Source organism: Oryzias latipes, chromosome 10 (assembly GCF_002234675.1).
Source record: "Oryzias latipes chromosome 10, ASM223467v1".
In the NCBI taxonomy this organism is placed as follows: domain Eukaryota; kingdom Metazoa; phylum Chordata; class Actinopteri; order Beloniformes; family Adrianichthyidae; genus Oryzias; species Oryzias latipes.
This window is the reverse complement of record NC_019868.2, coordinates 16,073,475-16,094,482: the sequence shown is the minus strand read 5'-3', so window position 1 is coordinate 16,094,482 and position 21,008 is coordinate 16,073,475. Positions and strand designations below refer to the sequence as shown.

Below are 21,008 nucleotides of genomic sequence, written 5' to 3'. Positions count from 1 at the left end.
CAAATGAAAGGAGCGCGTCATAGAAACTTAAAAGTGACAGACAGCAGTTCTCACAAGCAGAATCATGATGTCATTAAATGCGGTTTATTAAACATTAGATCCATTTCCTCCAAGTCCCTCTTAGTCAACGAGTTAATTACTGATAGAAACCTTAGTCTTTTAGCCTTAACAGAAACTTGGCTCCATCAGGATGACTATGTTAGATTGAATGAAGCAACCCCCCCCCACTTATGCTAACTATCAGAAATCCAGGATTTCAGGGAAAGGAGGGGGTTTGGCAGTAATATCACAGTCTAGCTTACTTCTCAGCCCTAAAGTTAAAAATGCTTATAATTCATTTGAAAACATCACATTGTCTTTAAGTCACCCAAACAGGAAAACTCCAAAGCCTGTTTTACTCATAATTATTTATCGCCCCCCCGGCCCATATTCAGAATTTTTAACTGAGTTTTCCGACTTCCTATCGACTATTGTCTTAGATTCTGATCAAACTATAATATTAGGGGATTTTAATATTCATGTTGATGACCCCAGTGACTGCCTAGGAAAGGCTTTTGCAGCTTTATTAGATGATGTTGGTTTCACCCAAAGTGTGAATGAACCCACTCACTGTCATAAGCACACCCTGGACCTTGTTCTAACCTATGGTATAGAGATCAGCCAGCTGAGTGTCCTTCCTCTTAACCCCATCATTTCTGATCACTTTCTGATTACCTTCCAGTTTACACTGGAACATCCTTCTGCTCCAGTGAATAAGAAACAGCTTAGAAGAACCTTAACTGACCGTTCTGTGTCTGAGTTTAAACACACAGTTCAGCCAGTACTTAGTGATATTCTGAGAAAATACTCTGAGACCAGCTCCCATATTATCAGTCCTAATATAAATGACCACTTTGTTAATGATGCCTTACAAGCTCTCAGGAGTACACTCGATGTTGTTGCCCCCTTGAAACCTAAGTTCGTCAGACAAAACCGAGTAGCACCGTGGTTTAACGCTGAAACTCGTTCTCTTAAACAAGAAACCCGTAAGTTGGAAAGGGAATGGCGCCGCTCCGGTTCAGAGCAGTCTCTGAATACCTGGAAACATAGCCTTTTAAATTATAAAAAAGCCCTGCGTAGAGCTAGAAGCCAGTACTATTCAACCTTAATATCAGAGAATGGAAATAATCCAAGATTTCTTTTTAGCACTATTGCTAAATTAACTCCCTGTCAGAGCTCAGTAGAACCACATGTTCCTGTTTCTCTCAGCTCTGATGATTTTCTTACATTTTTCGACAGTAAAATCTCAAATATTAGACATAAGTTAAATCAAGTTATTCCTACTATCAGCCCAGAGCAGGCTGAAGCGGTAGAAGTGGAGGCATCCATAGAAACCTCTGTAACATTAGACTGCTTCACTGCTGTGGATCAAGCGGAAATAACATCAATTATTACGTCCTCCAAATCCTCAACGTGTCTGTTAGACCCAATTCCCACTAGACTTTTTAAAGAAACTTTTCCCCTAATTAATGATCCCATATTAACAATGATAAATGCCTCTCTGGAAACGGGTTACGTGCCACAGTCTTTTAAATATGCAGTTGTTAAACCTCTTCTGAAAAAGCCCAGTTTGGATCCTAGCATCTTGGCCAACTATAGACCAATATCAAACTTGCCCTTTATTTCTAAAATCCTAGAAAGAGTTGTAGTTAAGCAGCTTTACTGCCACCTACAGGACAACAGCCACTTTGAAGACTTTCAGTCGGGGTTTAGACCTCACCACAGTACGGAAACTGCACTAGTTAGAGTCTCTAATGACTTGTTATTGGCCTCAGAAAAGGGACTACTTTCTATTCTGGTCCTGTTGGACCTCAGTGCAGCCTTTGACACTATCGACCACGGTATTTTACTCCATAGATTAGAGCAGGACATAGGGATCAGAGGATCTGCTCTCCAGTGGTTTAAATCCTATCTGTCCGATAGGTATCAGTTCGTTAATGTAAATGGCCATTCCTCTCAGTGCACTCGAGTCAACTATGGAGTCCCACAGGGCTCAGTCTTGGGACCGATCCTGTTTACGCTTTATATGCTACCCCTAGGAAACATAATCAGGAAACACAGCATTAATTTTCATTGTTATGCCGACGATACGCAGTTGTATTTATCCATGAAGCCTGACCAGAATGACCAGATAGAGAAACTGAACGCCTGCATCAGTGACATCAAGACCTGGATGACAATTAATTACCTCCTCTTGAACCCAGAAAAAACTGAGGTCATTATACTTGGTCCTAAAAACCTCAGAGATGCTCTGTCTGCTCAGATAGTCTCCCTGGATGGCATAAGTATAGCCCCCAATTCCACAGTTAGAAACCTTGGGGTTTTACTTGACCAGGATTTATCATTTAAGGCTCACATATCTCAGGCGTGCAGAACTGCCTTTTTTCACCTGCGGAATATTGCTAAGATCAGAAATATACTTTCTAAGAGTGATGCTGAAAAACTCATCCATGCATTTGTTACGTCGAGGCTGGATTACTGTAACTCCTTGTTAGCAGCGTGTCCTAAGAGTTCCTTAAGAAGTCTCCAGCTTGTTCAGAACGCAGCAGCTAGATTGTTAGCTGGAACCAGCAGAAGAGATCACATCACTCCTGTGTTAGTTTCGCTCCATTGGCTCCCAGTTGATTCCAGAATCAAGTTCAAGATCCTCCTGTTAACCTACAAGGCCTTACATGGAATGGCCCCGTCCTATATTAAGGACCTCATAGTCCCTTACCATCCAATGAGAACACTTCGCTCGCAAAATGCAGGACTGCTTGTGGTTCCTAGAATTAGTAAAAGTACGGTTGGAGGTAGAGCGTTTAGCCACCAAGCCCCTGTCTTATGGAATAAACTCCCAGCTCATGTAAGAGAGGCAGATTCAGTTTCTACATTCAAAGTTAGACTGAAACATTCCTCTTTGCACAGGCTTATTGTCAGACTAGTTAGCATTCAGAGATTATTTAACTTAATGTTAATGTGTCTAAATTAAACTTAATAACAATAACTATTTGTCATAAAAGGCTGCTAGAAGTTGAAGCTGGGGTAACTATGGTGCTCCGGGGTTCTGTCCTCTTTTATCTTCTACTTCTACCCTTCCTCTCCTCTATTCTTGATCATCATTTATCATTTAGTTCTCCATGCCTCTGTTTGGTGCAGTGGGATTCATGTATTGTCCCTCTTTTCCTCTCCCCTCCTGGGGAGTGGGAGTGCTTCCAGACTCCAGTTGGCTCATCTGTGCTCCTGTTCCTGACCGTTTACCTCGCCTTTGCTCCCGCTCCTACACCTGGCTGTGGATCCTGCCTCTGGCTCATCTCTGGCTCGTCTCTGCTCTGTGCCTGACCGAGTACCTCGTCTCTGCTCCTGCTCCTACACCTGGCTGTGGTTCCTTTCTCAGCACGACTCGCGCCTTTGACTGTCCCCACAACCACGACTGGATGAAGCTCGTCTGCTGGACTTTAAATATGTAGTCGTAGATTTAGATAAGTTAATTCTTCTCTAAGAGTTCTGGTACATCGCCTGTCCGTCCTGGGGGAGGATCCCTCCTTCATGTGGGCACCCCTGAGGTTTCTTCGTTTTTTCCGGAATCCGGTTTTTTTGGGAGTTTTTCCTTACCGCGAAGGGGGGTCTAAGGGCAGGGATGCCAGTATAGCTTAGTCAGTTTGTTTGTTAATTTTTGTATTTTCCTATTGAACTCTTTGTATTCATGATCCTTTTGAGTTCATGTTTTACTTCGAAGCCCATCGAGACGACTGTTGTTGTGATTTTGGGCTATACAAATAAAATTGAATTGAATTGAATTGAATTGGAGTCGGCAGAATAGGAGGTCACCAAGATCTGGTAATGGATATCTGGGACCTAATGTTATTTATCTTGTTAATAAAATGATTTGCAAATTGCTCACAGATTATTGGGAAAGTTGGTAAATTGCTAGTAGGTGGGGTTTCACTTATCTGATTTCTGACCGTAAAAAGTACCCTGAGATTATTTCTATTAGCATCTACTAATTGCAAGAAATAGTTTGATCTTGTCTTTTTCATTTGACAGTTAAAATTATTCATGTGATGTTTCAGGATTTCCATGTCCACAGTTGATTTAGAAGTGTTCCACTTGCTATCAGCTCTGTGACAGAATTTTTTTCCAAGTTGCGAATACTGTCAGTTATCCAAGGCAAGGATCTATTTTGGACTTTCCTCAACCTAAAAGGGGCAATTTTGAAATTAGGCTTAGACTGAGGAGGATTACCACTTGGCTCTGGAGAAAATGAAACACACTTATGGTCAGACATGATAAAATCAATACATGTTACATTGGAGACTGAGATCCCACATTTTAAAATAATGTCTAGTGTATGACTTTTGAAATGGGATGATACAGTAGGCTACATATAGCATTTAGCCTACTAGCCTTCAGATGTAAATTGACTGGTAAAGAGTATGTTAATAAAAGACAAGTCCTGAATATCATTATTACTATTTGACCCTTAACTACAATATCCGCTGCCTGTATGTCTACCGGCCAGCCGGCTGCCTGAATGCCGGCATGACATCAAAAGAGCTCCACGGCGGGCCGGAGCTCGTAGGAGCTATGTCCGATGTGGCGAAGCAGCAAGCTTGGGCATCCCAAAATCTTATAATATTTTTCTTATTTTCATTGAGGTTATAATAATATATCGATCATTCTTGTTTTTATTTTTCCCCTCTTGTACAAATGTGGGCCACAGACACACGGAGGGTGCTGCAGAAAGCAGCTTTTTCAGCAGGATGGAGTGCGTATGTGAATGAATCCAGACATGAAAACGTGATTACCCATGCTTCTGTGCTTTATAAAATAAATACATTTAATCTCTAAACATAATCCGAGTCTTCCATGCAATGTAATGAGACACACACAGACAGAAATGTGAAGGTATCTACTGGAAATCCAAATATTGCTCACATCCGTGTTTTTGAATGACTTATGTCGTTAATATTTATTTCGTTCACACAAATTGATGGGTGGTAACAGAATATTATTTTGTGGCAACAAGATATAATTTGGTTCGCACATCTTAATTATTGCTTAGGAACGAGATATTATTTCGTGGGAGCAAGATATTAATTATTTTATCCATGACAGATCAAGGGCTCAGTATATTGTCTATCCTGTATATTTTTGTAGGGGTAAGAAATAAATGTTGCCAAATTTATAAATGTTGCCAAATTTGTCATACACCCCCATATATTTTGGGTATATCTTTTATAATGTTATCAGTGAGGCTCATGATTATAGAACAGCACTCAGCTTACTGAAGAATGTACAGCAGTTCTTCTGTCTCACCACAAGGGGGAGATTTCCTTTATGGAGCGGGCCAGAAGAGCTGCTGAGCCTGTTTAATGGGACTCGGAGACAGAAATTGACTGTGTGCTGCTTGTGTTCCAGCTGCTCACTAAAAGCTAACTTAAAAAAAAAAACATTTGTCCGGGTCATCCTTTCAAGTGTGCTACAAACACTGGTTTCGGAAATGGGATCAGCTGTGCTGTTGAAGAGCAGAGATCGGAGGACAACACACAAAGATGGAGTTGGAGGAACTACAGGACCAGCTGAGTGAAGTTCTGCTGCAGCTAAAGCTGGACCAACTGCAAGAGGGGTGTTTTCAAGCAAAAATCTCAACTGAAAAACAAAGCATACGCTGATTAGTCAAGCAGTTGACACTGCAATGGAAAATGAAGATGAGGAGGTAGCACATACATATTTGGACCGCTTAATTAAACATGCAAATGAAGTGAAAGAGACAGCTAAACGAAAGTTAGTGATGATACCAATCAAGATGCAGCTGCCTAAACCAGTCTGAAAGAGCAGCATGCAGCTTTAAAGCTGATTTTTCAGACTGCAAGCAAGAAATTAGAGGAAGAGATATCAAGGCTAACGAACAAAACGTCCTCCCAAGCACAAAGCAATCATTCAAGTTTTGACTTTACTGGTCCAACAGCAGTGCTACCTGAACTGACAATGACTGTTGGCCCTGTCGTGGGGGGTAGGGGGGTCTCCATGGGAGAGGTGGAGGGCCCACTATCGGCACAGGACCGTGGAGGTTTAACGGGTTGGGGTCTCCGCTGAGGCTGGTTGGCAGTGAGAACCGAGGACCAAGAGACAGAGCTCTCCAAGGGCCAGTGCCTGGGGGCGGGGGCATGGGCTTGCTCGGGGGGGGGGCTGTTTGACCACCGGGGGACAGTCTACCAGCAGTCCCCGACTTACCCCCTTCCTCATATAATCTCTTAATAGGGTGATGGGGGTTCAGCCTGCAATTAGGACCCCCCCTTCCCCCTCTGAGTTTTTATTGCACTTTAGACATGTAGGACCCTTGGTGGGGGGGTGCTTGGACATCACTGTGAGTAATCTGGAGATGTCCCCTCAGTGCCCTACCCGCCAATTTTAACTGCACCCCCTTAGTACACACACCTTTTACCCCTAAAATACACACTCCAATACAAACACACATACATGCACTCACACACCCTCACAAACACACGCACATGCCTTTCACAAGGAAGGTGGGACCTCGGATCCTCTGTCCCCTACAACATCCCTGGTATTGGGCCCTCTGCAACGGCGGTCGTGTCCCTTGGGTGCTGGCTTCCTGGGCCCAGCAGCCCTCTTTCCACGCAGGGAGAGGGATCCCTGAGTTCTCTGGCAAGACCAAGAGCCGGGGATCACATCACATCACATCTGAGCCTGGGGGTGTCCGTGTCCCTGTGGTGTGGGTTCTGGTCCTTGCCCTTGAGGGTTGGGCCTTGACAAATTTCCAACTGTGGGCAAGCCTGGTCGGGCCATGTTTAAAACACTTCCTGGGCTCCTCCTCCTACCCTGGGTGTCCTCCTCCTGGACGGGGGCGGCTGGCCCCTGCCTTACTCTCTCCTGGACCAACCGTGGGCCGGGTGGGTGGCTGCCTGGAACGTGGGGCGGATCACCCTTGGGGGTTCCTGACTCGTACCTGGGGTTTGGGTGGTGGGATTCCCAGAACTCCTGGGTGGTGATGAGGTGCTTGTCTGGGGCTGTGGGCACTCTTCTGGGGCGGGGTCCCGCGTTGGGCCCTCCCGGTGCGGCGGGGGGGCTGCTCTCCTGGCTGGGCTGGAGCTTGCACTTTCTCTCCCCCTATGCCTCCCTGCTCTCGCTGCTGCTGGTGTGGGGGTGGCTGGGCACTCTCCCTCCTTCTTTTTACATTCCATCATCCACTTCAGAAGAACATAAACACTCACTTGCGCACAGGTGTTAGCTCACCTTTGCACTAATATTTTGTGTGATTGAATGAAATATTTTACACTAGTACTAGGTATGCGTGTGGGAACATTATTTGTATTGTGTACATGTTGACATGTGAACGTTTTTGGAGCCAACAGGTATGTTTATAACATTTGAGTGTATGAGTGGACAGGCCCCGCCCTTATAGACTTGTAGTACATCTGAACCTCACAATAATGATTATAACCATCCAGAAACTTGTTGCTTTATGCTGCTTCATGGTGTCCCCCCTCCCCAATTATCACCCTCCTACCCCCTCCCCTCTCTAACATCCCTCTCTGTTATTCCCTCCTTTCCTTTTGTGTTCGGTCCAACACATTTTCATATATGATTAAAATGAATAAAGTTTGGCCTTGATTACAAAAGGGGTTTATTCAGACATACCTCTGGTTTGTCAGAAGATTCATAACCCCTGTTGTTAAAGTAAAATATGTCCAACACAAGAGGCCTTCAACTCTCATCTGTTTGCCCAGCTGTTGGACAGGACAAGTTAAAAAAATAAAATAACAATAAAAATAAAAGGTGGCAGGATTTCTTTGCCGTTAACAAAGGCACGTTCTCCAACAAAGAACGGCAGCTTGTTCTTCCTCCTGGCTTCTCAACGGCCGGCCACAGTCGGTTTCTCCGGTCGTGGCTCTGAAGCGTGGAAATTCTGTTGGAATGAAAGATGGTTTCCAATTCAAGCCAAAGATTTACTACCCTAACAATATTTCTAATGCAGATTTCCGGGCTCAATCAATTTCCCTGAATGCTTTTTATTACAGCATGTTTAAATAAAAAAAGCTAATCTAAATAAATAGTTGAGGCCACTCATTCTGAGCTCTCCCCACTCTCTCTGTCTATTGGGTGGGTGCACAGCCATGACAACCGTTGTTGCAGTCCAAAAAAAGAGGATTTGATCATTCAAACTTAGATTTTCCTTTTCCTAATAATTATATGTATTTGTTATTGTAATGCAGGAGGAAAGACTCGGACTAAAGACAAGTACAGGGTGGTGTACACGGACCACCAGCGACTAGAACTGGAGAAGGAGTTTCAGTATAACCGCTACATCATGAAGTTACTTTTAGCCACAACTTATTGGCTTCCTGTCTGAAATTTGTTTATGTGTTATCAGGAAACCACATTGGAAACTGTACATGTACTTTAGCTGAAAAATCCTCTGCTTTGTATAATGTCTGTCAAACAAAAACTTCATATTTCCTTACTTTGAACATTCTTCCCATTTATCATCTTCACAACACATCTTTTCTTTGCAGTTTTGGTTCCGTCTTTTTTTTAACCTATAATGAAACCAGAAACTAGTTCTTCTTTTTACGTGACAAGCATTTCATTCACATACAGATATATGTGGAAAGTGAATTATTAAAGTGTGAAATATTAACAAAACACAACACAAGATAGCATTTTTTTTCTCAAAAATTTAACCTTATTGGAAACAAGTTCTAAAAAAAGTCATTATAGAACAGTATGGCATTTCTTGCACAAGAAATGGCAAGAATGATTTGGTCAGATGTTATCCCCATAGCGTTTAAGTAAGGGGCGGTCAAAAACTATAGATCCACATCTTTCTTGATAAAATGGATAGATATGATGGTTTATCGCCCAACACCATGTATCTCTGTGGGCACAGATATTGCTTAAGGTGGATATTGAAACAGCTTTTGTCGCAACACTCATGAGATCTATTTAACAAAGAAACAAAAAAAACTCTTGGCTCATTTAAATTCAAGAGGGAACTCCTGCACCAACGGTGTGTCTTAAATAACCAGGACCAGAAAAACAAAGCCAGTACCTCTGTGAAAGATTGGGGCTTGCAGCTATATAAAATTCCATTTAAGGCGGGAAATGTGTGGTAATATGAAAGTTACTAAACACGTAGTGAGTAAAATGTTACAAGAATATACACAATGCAATTGTTGGTGCAATACTTTTCTTTTGAAACAAGTTACTCCCAACATTTTATGAACATGCCTGTACCTTTTTATAGTGTAATGCATGCAAGAGTTATTCGTATTCTCCACCAGAACACCTTACTTCCATCACATCATTGCCTCCTTTGACTCCTTTACCAATTTTTAATCCAGACTCATAACCTTTAATTAAGATGTCCATTTATTTATCGTGTTATTAACATTTTTATTTAAGTAATTTTATTGTGATTTTTTTTTTGTACGATATCCTTGAGTGTTTTGAAAGGCGCTGGTAACCCTTGTGCTATCCTAGGCACTTTAACATTGGGAGTTGGGTCATCTAGAGCAGTGTTTTTCAACCAGTGTGCCGCGGCACACTAGTGTGCTGTGGGAGATGGTCAAGTGTGCTGTGGGAAATTGCCCTCATTAACTAATCTAAAAACATTACCCATCTCTAGGATATCAGCTCTTTGTTCATCCACACAGGCCCTGATAAAACACTGAAAAATTAGGAATATGAAAGATCATAAAATTATTTTTTCTTTGTGTTTATTTGATTCTATTAAAGACATTTTGATAAGAATGACGGTGTGGGTACCGGATCAACTCGTGCTGCCGGATGTTCTCGGGGTCCTTCGACCAATGATGACGTCACCCTACGGCAGTGGTTCCCAAACTGGGGGGCGCGCCCCGAGGTACTGCAGGGGGGCGCGGTGGAGTTTAGAAACAAAGGATTTGTATGTTTGTGTCAGTGTGGGGGGGCTCGAAAATATTCTAATCTTCAGAAAGGGGGGCCCTGCAGGAAAAGTTTGGGAACCACTGACCTACGGTAACACCAGTTGGACTAACTACTTAGCGAGCGATTTTACGTTGTACCGCGATTTAGCTGCAAGTAAAGCTGTTTGCGGGAAAAGTCCCGCCCCTTTAACACTAGAACGTCCGTAGGGCAGCCATTTGGCTTTTCTACCTACAATGTCCAAGGGACAGCCAAGTGGCTGTATTAGTCAAAATTTACATGCCCAAAGAGCAGCCTTCAACATAGTTTGCACATGAACAGCACAGCCATTAGGTTGTTCTCTTCTTTCTCTTTCGGCTTTTCCCATCAGGGGTCGCCACAGCGAATCATCCTTTTCCACCTCACTCTATCATGGACATCTTCTACCCTAACAATTGTTCTTCTACCCTAACAGGTTGTTCTATTGGCATGCAAAAAGGACAAGCCAAGTTGCTGCGCAAGTTTTCACTATTTCCCACTATTTCACTATATATTTATTGTCACTTCTAGTAAGAGGTCACCACAGTTTGGTGTTTCTTTTTTGGATGAGATTTATTGTTCATGCACAAGAGACACTTCTTTACCGACATAATACTGAAATGTTCAAGCAAACAAATCACGTGGTCAAAGTCATATCTTCAACCCACTACTTGTCTGCACATACTTGGTACTGCCTCAAAATCTCCTTTCTGCATTTGCCACATGGTATACTTGTAGCAATCAACAAGGTTGTTTACTGATTCTGGAAGCTCTCAGTGAATTTTGCCTGGGTTGAAAGTTTGATGCAGTAGGCAACAACAAACCCACAAACATTGGAGATTGCAGGAAACCTGTCAGTCCCAACTTGTTCCATGCACGTGCCCTTGACATCAAAGTGTAAATGGCGCATGATATCTTTCAAGTGGTTTCTGACTATAGTTTTTTTAGATCAGTGGATTTCCCATTTTCGCCAACGATCTTGCATCTTGCGTTTTGCATGGATGGAAGTTTTATCCCCCCCTCACAAGGAGGATGGCAATGAACCCCATTAGTTCAGGGAGGGCCATGAACCAGCTGTCATCTTCTGTCTGACGTTCATGCTGAACAGTACAGTCCCTAATAGTCTGAAGCATGTCCAGAGTGATGAAACACAGGAAACTCTGTAAGCGAGTCGACACCGTACTTCTGACCAAAGCAGTAGGCTCTTCCTCAGCAGTGTAACATTCAATTGTGCTGTGATGGAGAGGCAATGTGATCTGATTTCTGAGGTCTGAGCAATGAAAACCTTCAGCAATGTAAAGATATATGTTGTTTCCCCTTTTTATTTTAATTTTTTTTGTTGAATTCTAGTCGAAACTATAAATTCCAAAACATGTCAAATAGGCCTCCTTTCCCTCCCCAGTCCAAGAAACATGTGGTTAAATTAAATGACTAAATTTCTCATAGGTGTGTATGTGAGTGTGCCTAGTTATTCATCTATGTGGCCCTGCAATGGACTGGTGACCCATCCAGGGTGTACCCCTCCCCAGTTGCTTGTGACTAGCTGGGATGTGCTCCAGCAGACCCCTGTGATCCTGACCAGGATGAGCAGGGACAGAAAATAAATGGATAGACAACTGCTAGAATCAGCAAATGAGAACAAGATGTTCATGAAATCTTATCAAAAGAAATATCAGTCTGAGTCCAGCTGAAGGAATATCTCCTCTCCCTCAGAGTCAAATGGGTTGACTTGCTCCAGGATCATTTTCAATGTCTGCTCAGGGTAGTAAAAATAAGGCATCTTGGTTTTTCAGTTGACAAACTGGGAGTCAAAGTTTGTCAGAGCTTGGAGGCTCTTTTGAAGCAGAAAAAACCTCCCCCACCCTGATCTGAGTAAAGAATGTGGTTAGCTAGGACATGTCTTCATCCAGATGATCAGGTAGTTGGTGCTGCATTTACAAATGAAAGGTGGCTAATGAAGGCTGTTGAATTAAGGCCCGTACACACCGGGACGAATATTCGCCAGGCGTTATTCGCCAGCGTTTTTCGCCACGTCTTTTGTGTTCACACCCAGGCGATTTTCGCTGCCGATGAGGCGAGCGAACATGCAATTTCCTTCCCTGACATTAGATGGCGCTTAATGTAAACAGAAATACTCCTGTACACAAGGTGGCGCTGCGCAACTTTACGATTCTTAAAGTCGCTTTTCACTCAGAAGAAGAGAGCAAGTATTTACGCGCTTGTCAGAATCATACAAAGAAAACATGAATATTTCAAGCATCAGTAGCTCCAACTGGTACTTGGTTCGGGGATATTTAAGAATGTCCGTCATTATTTCTTCGCGGCAGTGTAGACACTACTTGGCGTCTAACTTCTTCGCTGGTATGTGGGCTCAGCAAGGCAGTTTTGTGTTTGAGCGCCCCCAAGTTGTGTTTTACTGTAACTTCAGAAGCTCCAGACACGTGTGCAAAAGCGCCATTCTCATTGGTCGAATAGATTTCGACGCGACGCGTCGGAAAAAAAAAACGAACCCGAGGCGTTTTTTTTTTTTGACGCTTTGGCGCTTGGCGTTTTTTCGCCTCGGTGTGCACACTCACATTGGTGCCCTTTGTTTAGTCACGAGGCGTTAAACGTCGGCGAAAATCGCCGGCGAAATTCGTCCCGGTGTGAACAGGCCTTTAGTCATTTCGAGCCACCCAGCCATTTGGCTGTGCTCTGGACGCTGCAGGGGGAGTGAAAAATCCTGGGCGTTCTAGTGTTAACCATCTCCACCAATCATTCTTGAAGGCTTAATCACATGTCAGCAGTCTGACCAATCAGAAGTGGTTAAAGCCTTCATTTCCTCGTTCCAATTTAGCTCATAAAGTCGCTCAGTTCTAACAAAAATACCAGCTAAAGCTCGTCTATAGCAGTGTAGCTTTCCACAGAATCGGGTATCAGACCGTGGAAAAAGTGAACAAAACAATGAAGCTCAGAGACGCTAGTCTTTCTGCCCTTTTGGGCAGTTTACACTACATCTGCCTCTCAGGATTTTCAGCCTCTCACACAAAACGTAAAACACAAGTACTCACAAAAAAAGTATCTAAGCTGTTAAAAAGGTAAAGCACTGAATACTAGTGTGTGCCTGATCACCGAAAAACTAGTTATGTCAGGACAATCCTACCAAGCAGCCCATCATAAATGTATTTTATGGCACTTTGAACGCTCTGTATTGCTGTTAAAATTTAACCACAAACTATCACACCAACCGTCTTCAGTAACCTTTGTTTAGAAATGAGTCAACCCTGTAAAAATGCAGTTCTGCATAGCAGGACGTAAAAAAGCAGAAAGAAAAATGTCTGATATATGTTAAGTAAAAATCATAACAGTATAAATATCTTTAAACATTCAAAAGTAATCATAGCAAGTACATTTTTATACAAGCATCAGAACCCCAAAATGTTGCAGAAACTGAATCGGAAGTGTTGGATAATCATTTTTTCATTTTCTTTCTTTCATCTTTAACCCATCAAATTGAATTTCTAATGAATTATTTTCACAATGAACAGTTTTTCTATTTAAACGGGTTCAAGCGAATTCTTAGAAGCTTTAAATTTATCAACAAGACAGGAAATTTGATGGGACTCCCTTTTACTCAGAACACAAAACAAAAAGCATTAAAAATATTTCGATTATTTTTGCTGGTGTCAGAGCCAGATCCAAGATTATGCTGTGGTTTTGTTATTCACTTTATGAGTTAAAATGTAATGGTTTATATGATGTTTTACAAGATGCAGCAATCTGTAAGGTAGATCATTACAGGGAGGTGAAGTAAAGACTAAAAGATTTTATTTTCTAAAATCTGAATCGGGAGGGAATATTTTCTGACATATTTTAAATGATAAATGGCATATTTTAGCACATTATTTTCTTATTCACCAACTAAAAATAGTTTGACCCCAAAACATGAGTCAATTTAAAAACATTTAGTTTAAAAAAAGATCAAAGCTCTCTGTTTATTTGATTTTTTACAAACTACAAATATGAAAATCTGCAAAAACTGCAAACTGTACTTCATTTAATAAAATACATAATAAAACCTGATTAGACTGATCTAATATCTATCATCAGCATGCAAACACTTTCCACAGGAAGTTGCAAAGACTAAAATAGAAAACTTGACTTGATGATAGAAGATCACAAATACAGCATCCCCCCATCATCAGTCAGCCTGCTAATTATTTTTTCAATTCAACATGAAGCTGCAGAATTTGACACTAGCTTTGTTTTTGCTTACTGGCTCCTATTTCACAAAATATAAAGAGCTTGGGAGCAACACAGCATCTTTTAAAAAGTAATTCTCCTCCTCAGTCAATAGATTTCTGAGCTCACTGGCGTCAATATATTTGGGGTCAGAAAAGATGAGCTCAATGCGTTTGGGTTATTTTTACTTAAGAATGAACTAATACTGTGGTTGCAACATTTTGAGATCTGTTCAAAAAGAAACAAAGCCAGAGCTGTCAGAGGAACAAGCTAAATCCTCCACTTTAGAGGATGATTTCTCAAGAGACAATCGTTTCTAAAAATTAGGAAAAAATGTGCAAAAGGTTGAGTGTAATTTATGTGCAAACTATGCATCTATTTTTCTTTTTATGTATTAAAAATACCTTTTAAAAACGCTTTTAAATATAAAGACAAGTTGAGGTTTAATTGTATAAAATAGAAAAAATAAACACAATAAAAACATCCTAATAATTAAACAGAAAAGTGTCCCTCTTCTGCATAATAACTTGCTCTGAAAGCACAAAAAATCTTTTAAAAAAAAAGGTTCATAAAGCTACAAGCAACAAAATTCATCCACTCAAAGGCAAAATCATCTGCTGCTTTCCCTCCTTCTCCCTCTCAGGTCCCCTGTCTTTTTTGGACCATTGCATAAACGCACACATCTGCAGCAGTGTCCATGTGCTGAGGTCGCTCCCTGAACTTGACCTGGCCGTACTCCACATCCACGTCCTCACGTGGTTGTGGTCGCGTCTGTTTTTTGCTCTGCTGTTTCACAATCCTGACATCAGCGTAAATGAGTTCTTGATCCCCCACCTCTCCTGAGGAGCACACACACATATATATATTTATGTGGAATCAGACATCCAAAAAGAAATAACAGTGTTGATTTATACCTTTTCCAATGGGTTTTTTCTTCCTGGTACAAATCATTGCAATTCCAACTAGTAATAAGATTAATAGAGCAGACAGAACACCAACTAGAATGGGTAGATAAGCTGTTGAAGTGAAAAATTGTTCAAACAAGCAGGTTAGAGTCAGAAAATAGGAAATATTTTACTTTAAAAAAATAAAAACAAAAGGTACTTCATGAATCACCTACAGCAGAGAAATATTTCACTTACAAATGTACCAAGGCTCCTCTGTGCCGTGAGTTACATTTTGATTGTAGGCTGTGTTAAAAGTAGAGGTTGTTAGTGACCCTGACTCCTTACCCACAGTGCTTTGTGCTTCTGTTGGTGATGTTGTTGGTTCAACACACAGAGTGTTATTTTCCTTAAACACCCACTTTGATATCTTCGTCCCATTAAAAGTGCAGTTTATGTAAATGAAACCTGTGAGAAAACAAAGTATATGATGTACAGAGTAATCTCAACTTTTCAAAGTTTTTATTCCTCTAACTCACCACAGTTATTGATGTTTATCTCTTTAGAAGCAGAGCTGACGTGGTTCCAGGAGGAGCAGACCAGACGTCCTGAGACGTGTTGTTTCAAAGTGATGATGTTTGTCTGCTTGTTTCCAGAAAGCAGCTCAGCTTCTGTCAGTGACTTTCCATTCAGAGTCCACCTGTACTGAGGACTGCCCCGTCCCTCAGAGGAGCAGGACACCTTCATCTCTCCCTGAGACAAACACTCAGAGACCAGCGAGACGGAGGACACAGGAGCTGAGAAGAACACACACCTTTATTCACAATCTTTCTGATGAAGAGCAGAGATGTGGAAAAACTAAACACTAACTTTGACACTTATTGTGTAGATTGTCCACATACAGTCAGATATTTTTGTATAACTATCACTTAAAATATCAGCTGATAAAAACATATTTACCTTGAACTGATAATTGTAGGGTGTGGATTTTTGTCTGTTTTCCATTTGAATCAAATATTATCAGTCTATATTCACCACTGTCATTCCTGCTCAGGTTATGGATCCAAAATGTTCCATTAGAGGGAAGAAATGAAAATGTATCGTTCATTTTAATATTAGGTGGTCTATCTTTTCTTCCTGTTAGTACTTTCACGTTTTTAGTAAACAACTCGTATTTGCTGCCGTGAGTAAGCGGTTCTATGTATTCTCTTCCACTTTCGGCTTCTCCCATCAGGGGTCGCCACAGCGAACAAGTTGCATGGTAAATTTGGCAATGTTTTACGCCGGATGCCCTTCCTGACGCAACCTTCTCAAACCGGGCTTGGAACCGGCAGAGGTAGAGAAGGGAACAGGGAGCAGCCCGGAGTCGAACCCGGGTTTCACGGACGGAAGGCGCCGCAAACCAGCACGTGTATGCTTAAAACTACTGATGACCAAGTGTGCACCCGAGGTCTAAACTGTAAAAATGAAAGGTGAATTGTAAGAAACTATGGTTTCACAGCGAAATGTTTGATTGTGACGTGGACGCGCGCACCAACATGTGTGGGTGTGTGTGTGTATGTGTGCTCACGGTGTTCGCTCAGCCCGAGAGACGGAGCCGCTCCGTCACATGCGTGAACATGTATGCTAAGAACAAAACATTTATTTTTGAGTTTTATTGTCATATTAATATTAAGTGTGTGAAATCTGGGCTTACAATGACATTTGCTTAACATAGAATTGAAACAAAAACTTGGCATTGAAAAACAAAAGATTTGGGAGTAAAAATAGCGTTAAAAAGCGTAAGAAGAGAAAGCAATCGACTAAAAATGCAGAATAAGTTGGACTTGAATGGCATATTCATTTTATTGAATGTAATTTGTGGTTTAAAATGTAAGTTTTGAATTAACAGTTACAAATATTTTATTTTTCAACACCCACTTTTAGTTTCAATGCCGCGTTAAGCTGGCTGCATAAAGCCATAGTAAAAAAGTACACCAAATGTTTTGGAAACCAGCACATACAAAAATGTCATCAAGGTTTTCCAAATTAAATCACACATTTTTGAAGAATAAGCTTAAAATATTTACAAAACAGAAGTTACAAATGTATATTTGTATGAGAACCAAGGTGTTAAGATGGTAGCGATGAAAACATTTTGCTCTTAAGTCTATTAGGAATCATATTAAAAACAATGACTTTACTCTGCTTGTACAGTATAGTTACAGTCATGTCATAGAAGTCATAAACTTTGTGTAGAACATTTAACTTGAATGTGATACTAGATTATGATTTTGGTTGAATGTTATCGTACAGAACCTGTACACTTGTTAAGAAACGCTGTGAAAGCGTTCTTCTGTGTCTTGCAGCAAACTGTTCAGCTTTCTCAGATTTAATCTTCTTCCACTTGAAATAGACGCCGATTCCAACAAAGGAAACAACAGAAAACAGAAACATCAGACTGCATCTCAGCACGGACGGATCTGCGTGAACTAGAGACACAAAGACGACACAAAATGTTAGATCAACGACCAAGAAAAAGTATTTAAATTATAAAGAAGACTTAAGTAGTTACCAATGTAACATCTATCGATGTTTAATTAGCATTAAAATGGTATGTGGTGGGTACTTGTTTCGCACTTTACTAGCTTCCTTAAAGGCCCAAAGCACTTTACAGTCACAGTCCCATTCACCCATGCACGCACACATTCACACACTGGCTGGGCTGCCGAACACTGGCGCCAACCTCCAACCACCAATGGGAGCAATGGGAGTTTATGTGTTTTGCCCGAGGAGACATAGGTGGGAAAGTTGAGAACTGAACATGCAATCTTCTGATCTGAGGTTGACCGCTCTACCCCTGCACCACAAAAATTGCAATAATGCTGGTCTGGACTTTGGTTCAGCTGATAAGAAGAGATTCTGTTGTGTTTAATTTGAAATATGTGTGATGTAATTTGAAAAAGGTTTTTGGTGTCCGACTCCTTACCCACAGTTCTGTCCTTCTCTGTTGGTGGGCTTTTTGCTGGTTCAAAGCACAGAGTCCTTTTGGTGCAGTTAATAGGAATGAAGCCTGTGAGAAAGCAAAATAATCCATAAACAAAATGATTACAGCAATCAATTTGTTGACTGTTATGTTTTTTATTCCTCTAACTCACCACAGGTACAGATGTTTGTCGAATTAGAAACAGAGCTGACGTGGTTCCAGGAGGAGCAGACCAGACGTCCTGAGACGTGTTGTTTCAAAGTGATGATGTTTGTCTGCTTGTTTCCAGAAAGCAGCTCAGCTTCTGTCAGTGACTTTCCATTCAGAGTCCACCTGTACTGAGGACTGTCCCCTCCCTCAGAGGAGCAGGACACCTTCATCGCTCCCTGAGACAAACACTCAGAGACCAGCGAGACGGAGGACACAGGAGCTGAGAAGAACACACACCTTTATTCACAATCTTTCTGATGAATAGCAGAGATGTGGAAAAACTAAACACTAACTTTGACACTTATTGTGTAGATTGTCCACATACAGCCAGATTTTGGATGTACAATGATCTATTAAATATTAAATGATATATTTACCTTGTATTAACAACCATAAGGTGCGAGGTTCTGCCAATGTTCCATTTGAATCAAATGTTTGAAGTCTATATTCACCACTGTCACTCCTGCTCAGGTTATGGATCCAAAATGTTCCATTAGAGGGAAAAAATGAAGTTCTGTTTTGCATCTCTAGTGGTCTAGATTTTCTAACTTGTAGTAAATTCATGTTTTTAGCTAACAACTGGTATAAATGTTTTTGGGAGAAGTGGTCCATCAGCTGGAGAGAAACAGTTCCTCCCAAAGCTCCATAACACTGAGTTCCATTCTGTCTGCCATCACAGTGGGTCACCACACCTGGAAGATTTGAAAGTTAAGAAAGAAAAAACAAAATATTATACATTATAGCTATTTAAAGTAAGATCACAGCACAGTTATACATAAATCTAAATATAAACATAAACAGATTAAAAGTCTGTTAAAAAAATTTCTAGTTAGTTATTCTTTGAATTTGTTGACTGAATCACTGAAATAAAAAGATCTGTAAAGCAAATATATAAATTCATAAAGTAGTAATGCATGTTTATCTATTTTAGGTTTGAAAAATTAACTTCAATTTTACAACTGTTAGTTTTTGGTCTAAAGAGGCTCTTGATGAAATGGAAGTCCCAGGATTTTTAAAATAAAAGAAACGTTTGCTCTTTAAGAATGTTTTTTGCTAAATACAACCAATAACAAATCATAAATCATAATAATAAATAATCCGGAATGAGATGATCAACTCACCATCAGTGACTGTGATCAGCATCAGCAACAGTCCGATCACAAATGTCATTTCTGCACAGTTCAGTCTGTCGACTCTCCTTAAGCTTTTCTCAGACTTTTACTGAAACCAAAAATATTTATATTTTACTCTGAACAATCTGCAGTGAGTCTTTTCAGTGATGCTGTTGGAGGTGACGGTGTGAACACTTTGACCAGACGAAGGTTCACTCTACTCCTTTTTTTAGACTGACAGGAAGAAAGGAAGTGATCTGAGTTTTACTTCCCCTTTTGGTTGTCAGCAGAAAATGCCTGATGAGAGGGACAGATGGAAATATTCTAAATTTTAAAACATTTCAAATTGAGTTTTAACTATTGAAACTATGGAGAAGCTTCCAGGTGACAGAAATAAAAAAATAAAAAAAATCTGAAAAGGAATATGTAAAACAAATAAAGAATTTACCGAGTAGTTTAACAAGTAGTTAAATTAAAAGGAGAGAATAAACCCCACACCTCAAGATATGCAGAAACTTTGGTAAAAATAATCCAATTTCATGAATTAAGCTGAAAAAATCTTCAAACTTTAGATCAATACAGTGTGTCAAACTTTTATTTTAAATGTGTTGGAAAAATGACCAGAGAATATGATGAGATAATGAGATTATTTACAAAAAAATAGATAAGAACTTAATTTAAATAGTGTGTTTGTGTGAGTTCTGTTAATCTATTGCATTTTATTAGTATTTTGGCCTCCTGTACATAACCTGCTAAAACATTGTTAGATTAAAGACAGTTTAAGGCTTAATAAGGTTATAGTAACGTTTAAGCATCACCTGTGGGTCACGTTAGGATCAAACTCTCCAAAATTAGTAGTAAATGTTTGTGACTGTGGAAAGTATTAATATGCTCATTAGGAGGGTTTATTTTTCCCATTTTGCTGCTTGAGGACATGAATGCACTGAATTGTGCCCCCTTGTGGTTGCATTTTCAGCTTCTGAAAACATTTTTGGCTTTAGAATCTTAGAATCATAAAGATGAAGGATAAGTCCCAGCTAACAAGTGTGATTCACAATGTTTTTAACTGTTGCAAAAGAAAAATTACACGTTAAACCCAAAATGTCTGATTTTTGAAACTCTTTGGTTTAAAGCCAAGAAGATCTACAAGTATCATCAAGTCTTTGCTCCAAACAGGGTCAGGATTCATTTGGTTTTCTTTCTTCTAGTATTAAACCAGAAAAACTTCACATTTTAATCATTATTTTTATGTCAGTGTGCAAAACACTGATCTTTGCGTTTTAGTTTGTGTGAACACATTTCCTTAACAAGTGCAGCACGGTAAGTTATCGGTAAGACATAATGACTTGATGGTGAAAAAAGATAAACTGCTTCCTTTCTAAATGCCAATTAAGATGACATGTTGCTGCTTCTGAACAAGTTTCTGCCTCTTCTTCAAAAAAAACTGTTCTTTCTTTTTGTAACGTTCTTTCATTGTACACACAATTTATCCAAGTCTAGTTTGACCCAAAAATGTGGTCTATGTTGATAAGCAGAGACTAATCCAAACTGGTTCGTTATGAATAAAAAGGACACACACGTTTTTCTTTTTCTACAAATTTTTATTTGTTACTTTATAAATTGTGCATCTGCAAAAAAGAGAATTTCAAA

General features: G+C 40.4%; 2 protein-coding genes across 2 annotated transcripts in view; both read right to left on the bottom strand.

The window, feature by feature from the left end:
* Positions 1-12,968: 12,968 nt before the first annotated feature.
* The window catches only part of LOC110013392, a 54,844-nt gene continuing 46,804 nt past the window's right edge, over positions 12,969-21,008 (bottom strand). The window contains exons 5-7 of the mRNA XM_023959205.1: positions 15,420-15,539; positions 15,102-15,203; positions 12,969-15,026 (exon numbers count right to left, since the gene is read on the bottom strand). Of these exons, the coding sequence (XP_023814973.1) occupies positions 14,827-15,026; positions 15,102-15,203; positions 15,420-15,539 (422 nt within the window). The 3' untranslated portion in view covers positions 12,969-14,826. The remainder of the gene's footprint in view (positions 15,027-15,101; positions 15,204-15,419; positions 15,540-21,008) is intronic.
* LOC111948012 lies at positions 16,717-19,704 on the bottom strand. The gene is made up of 5 exons (XM_023959210.1): positions 19,368-19,704; positions 18,624-18,938; positions 18,209-18,466; positions 18,040-18,123; positions 16,717-17,542 (listed from the first exon to the last, which is right to left on the bottom strand). The coding sequence occupies exons 1-5, from the start codon at positions 19,414-19,416 to the stop codon at positions 17,337-17,339; spliced, it is 912 nt and encodes a 303-aa protein (XP_023814978.1). The 5' UTR covers positions 19,417-19,704; the 3' UTR covers positions 16,717-17,336.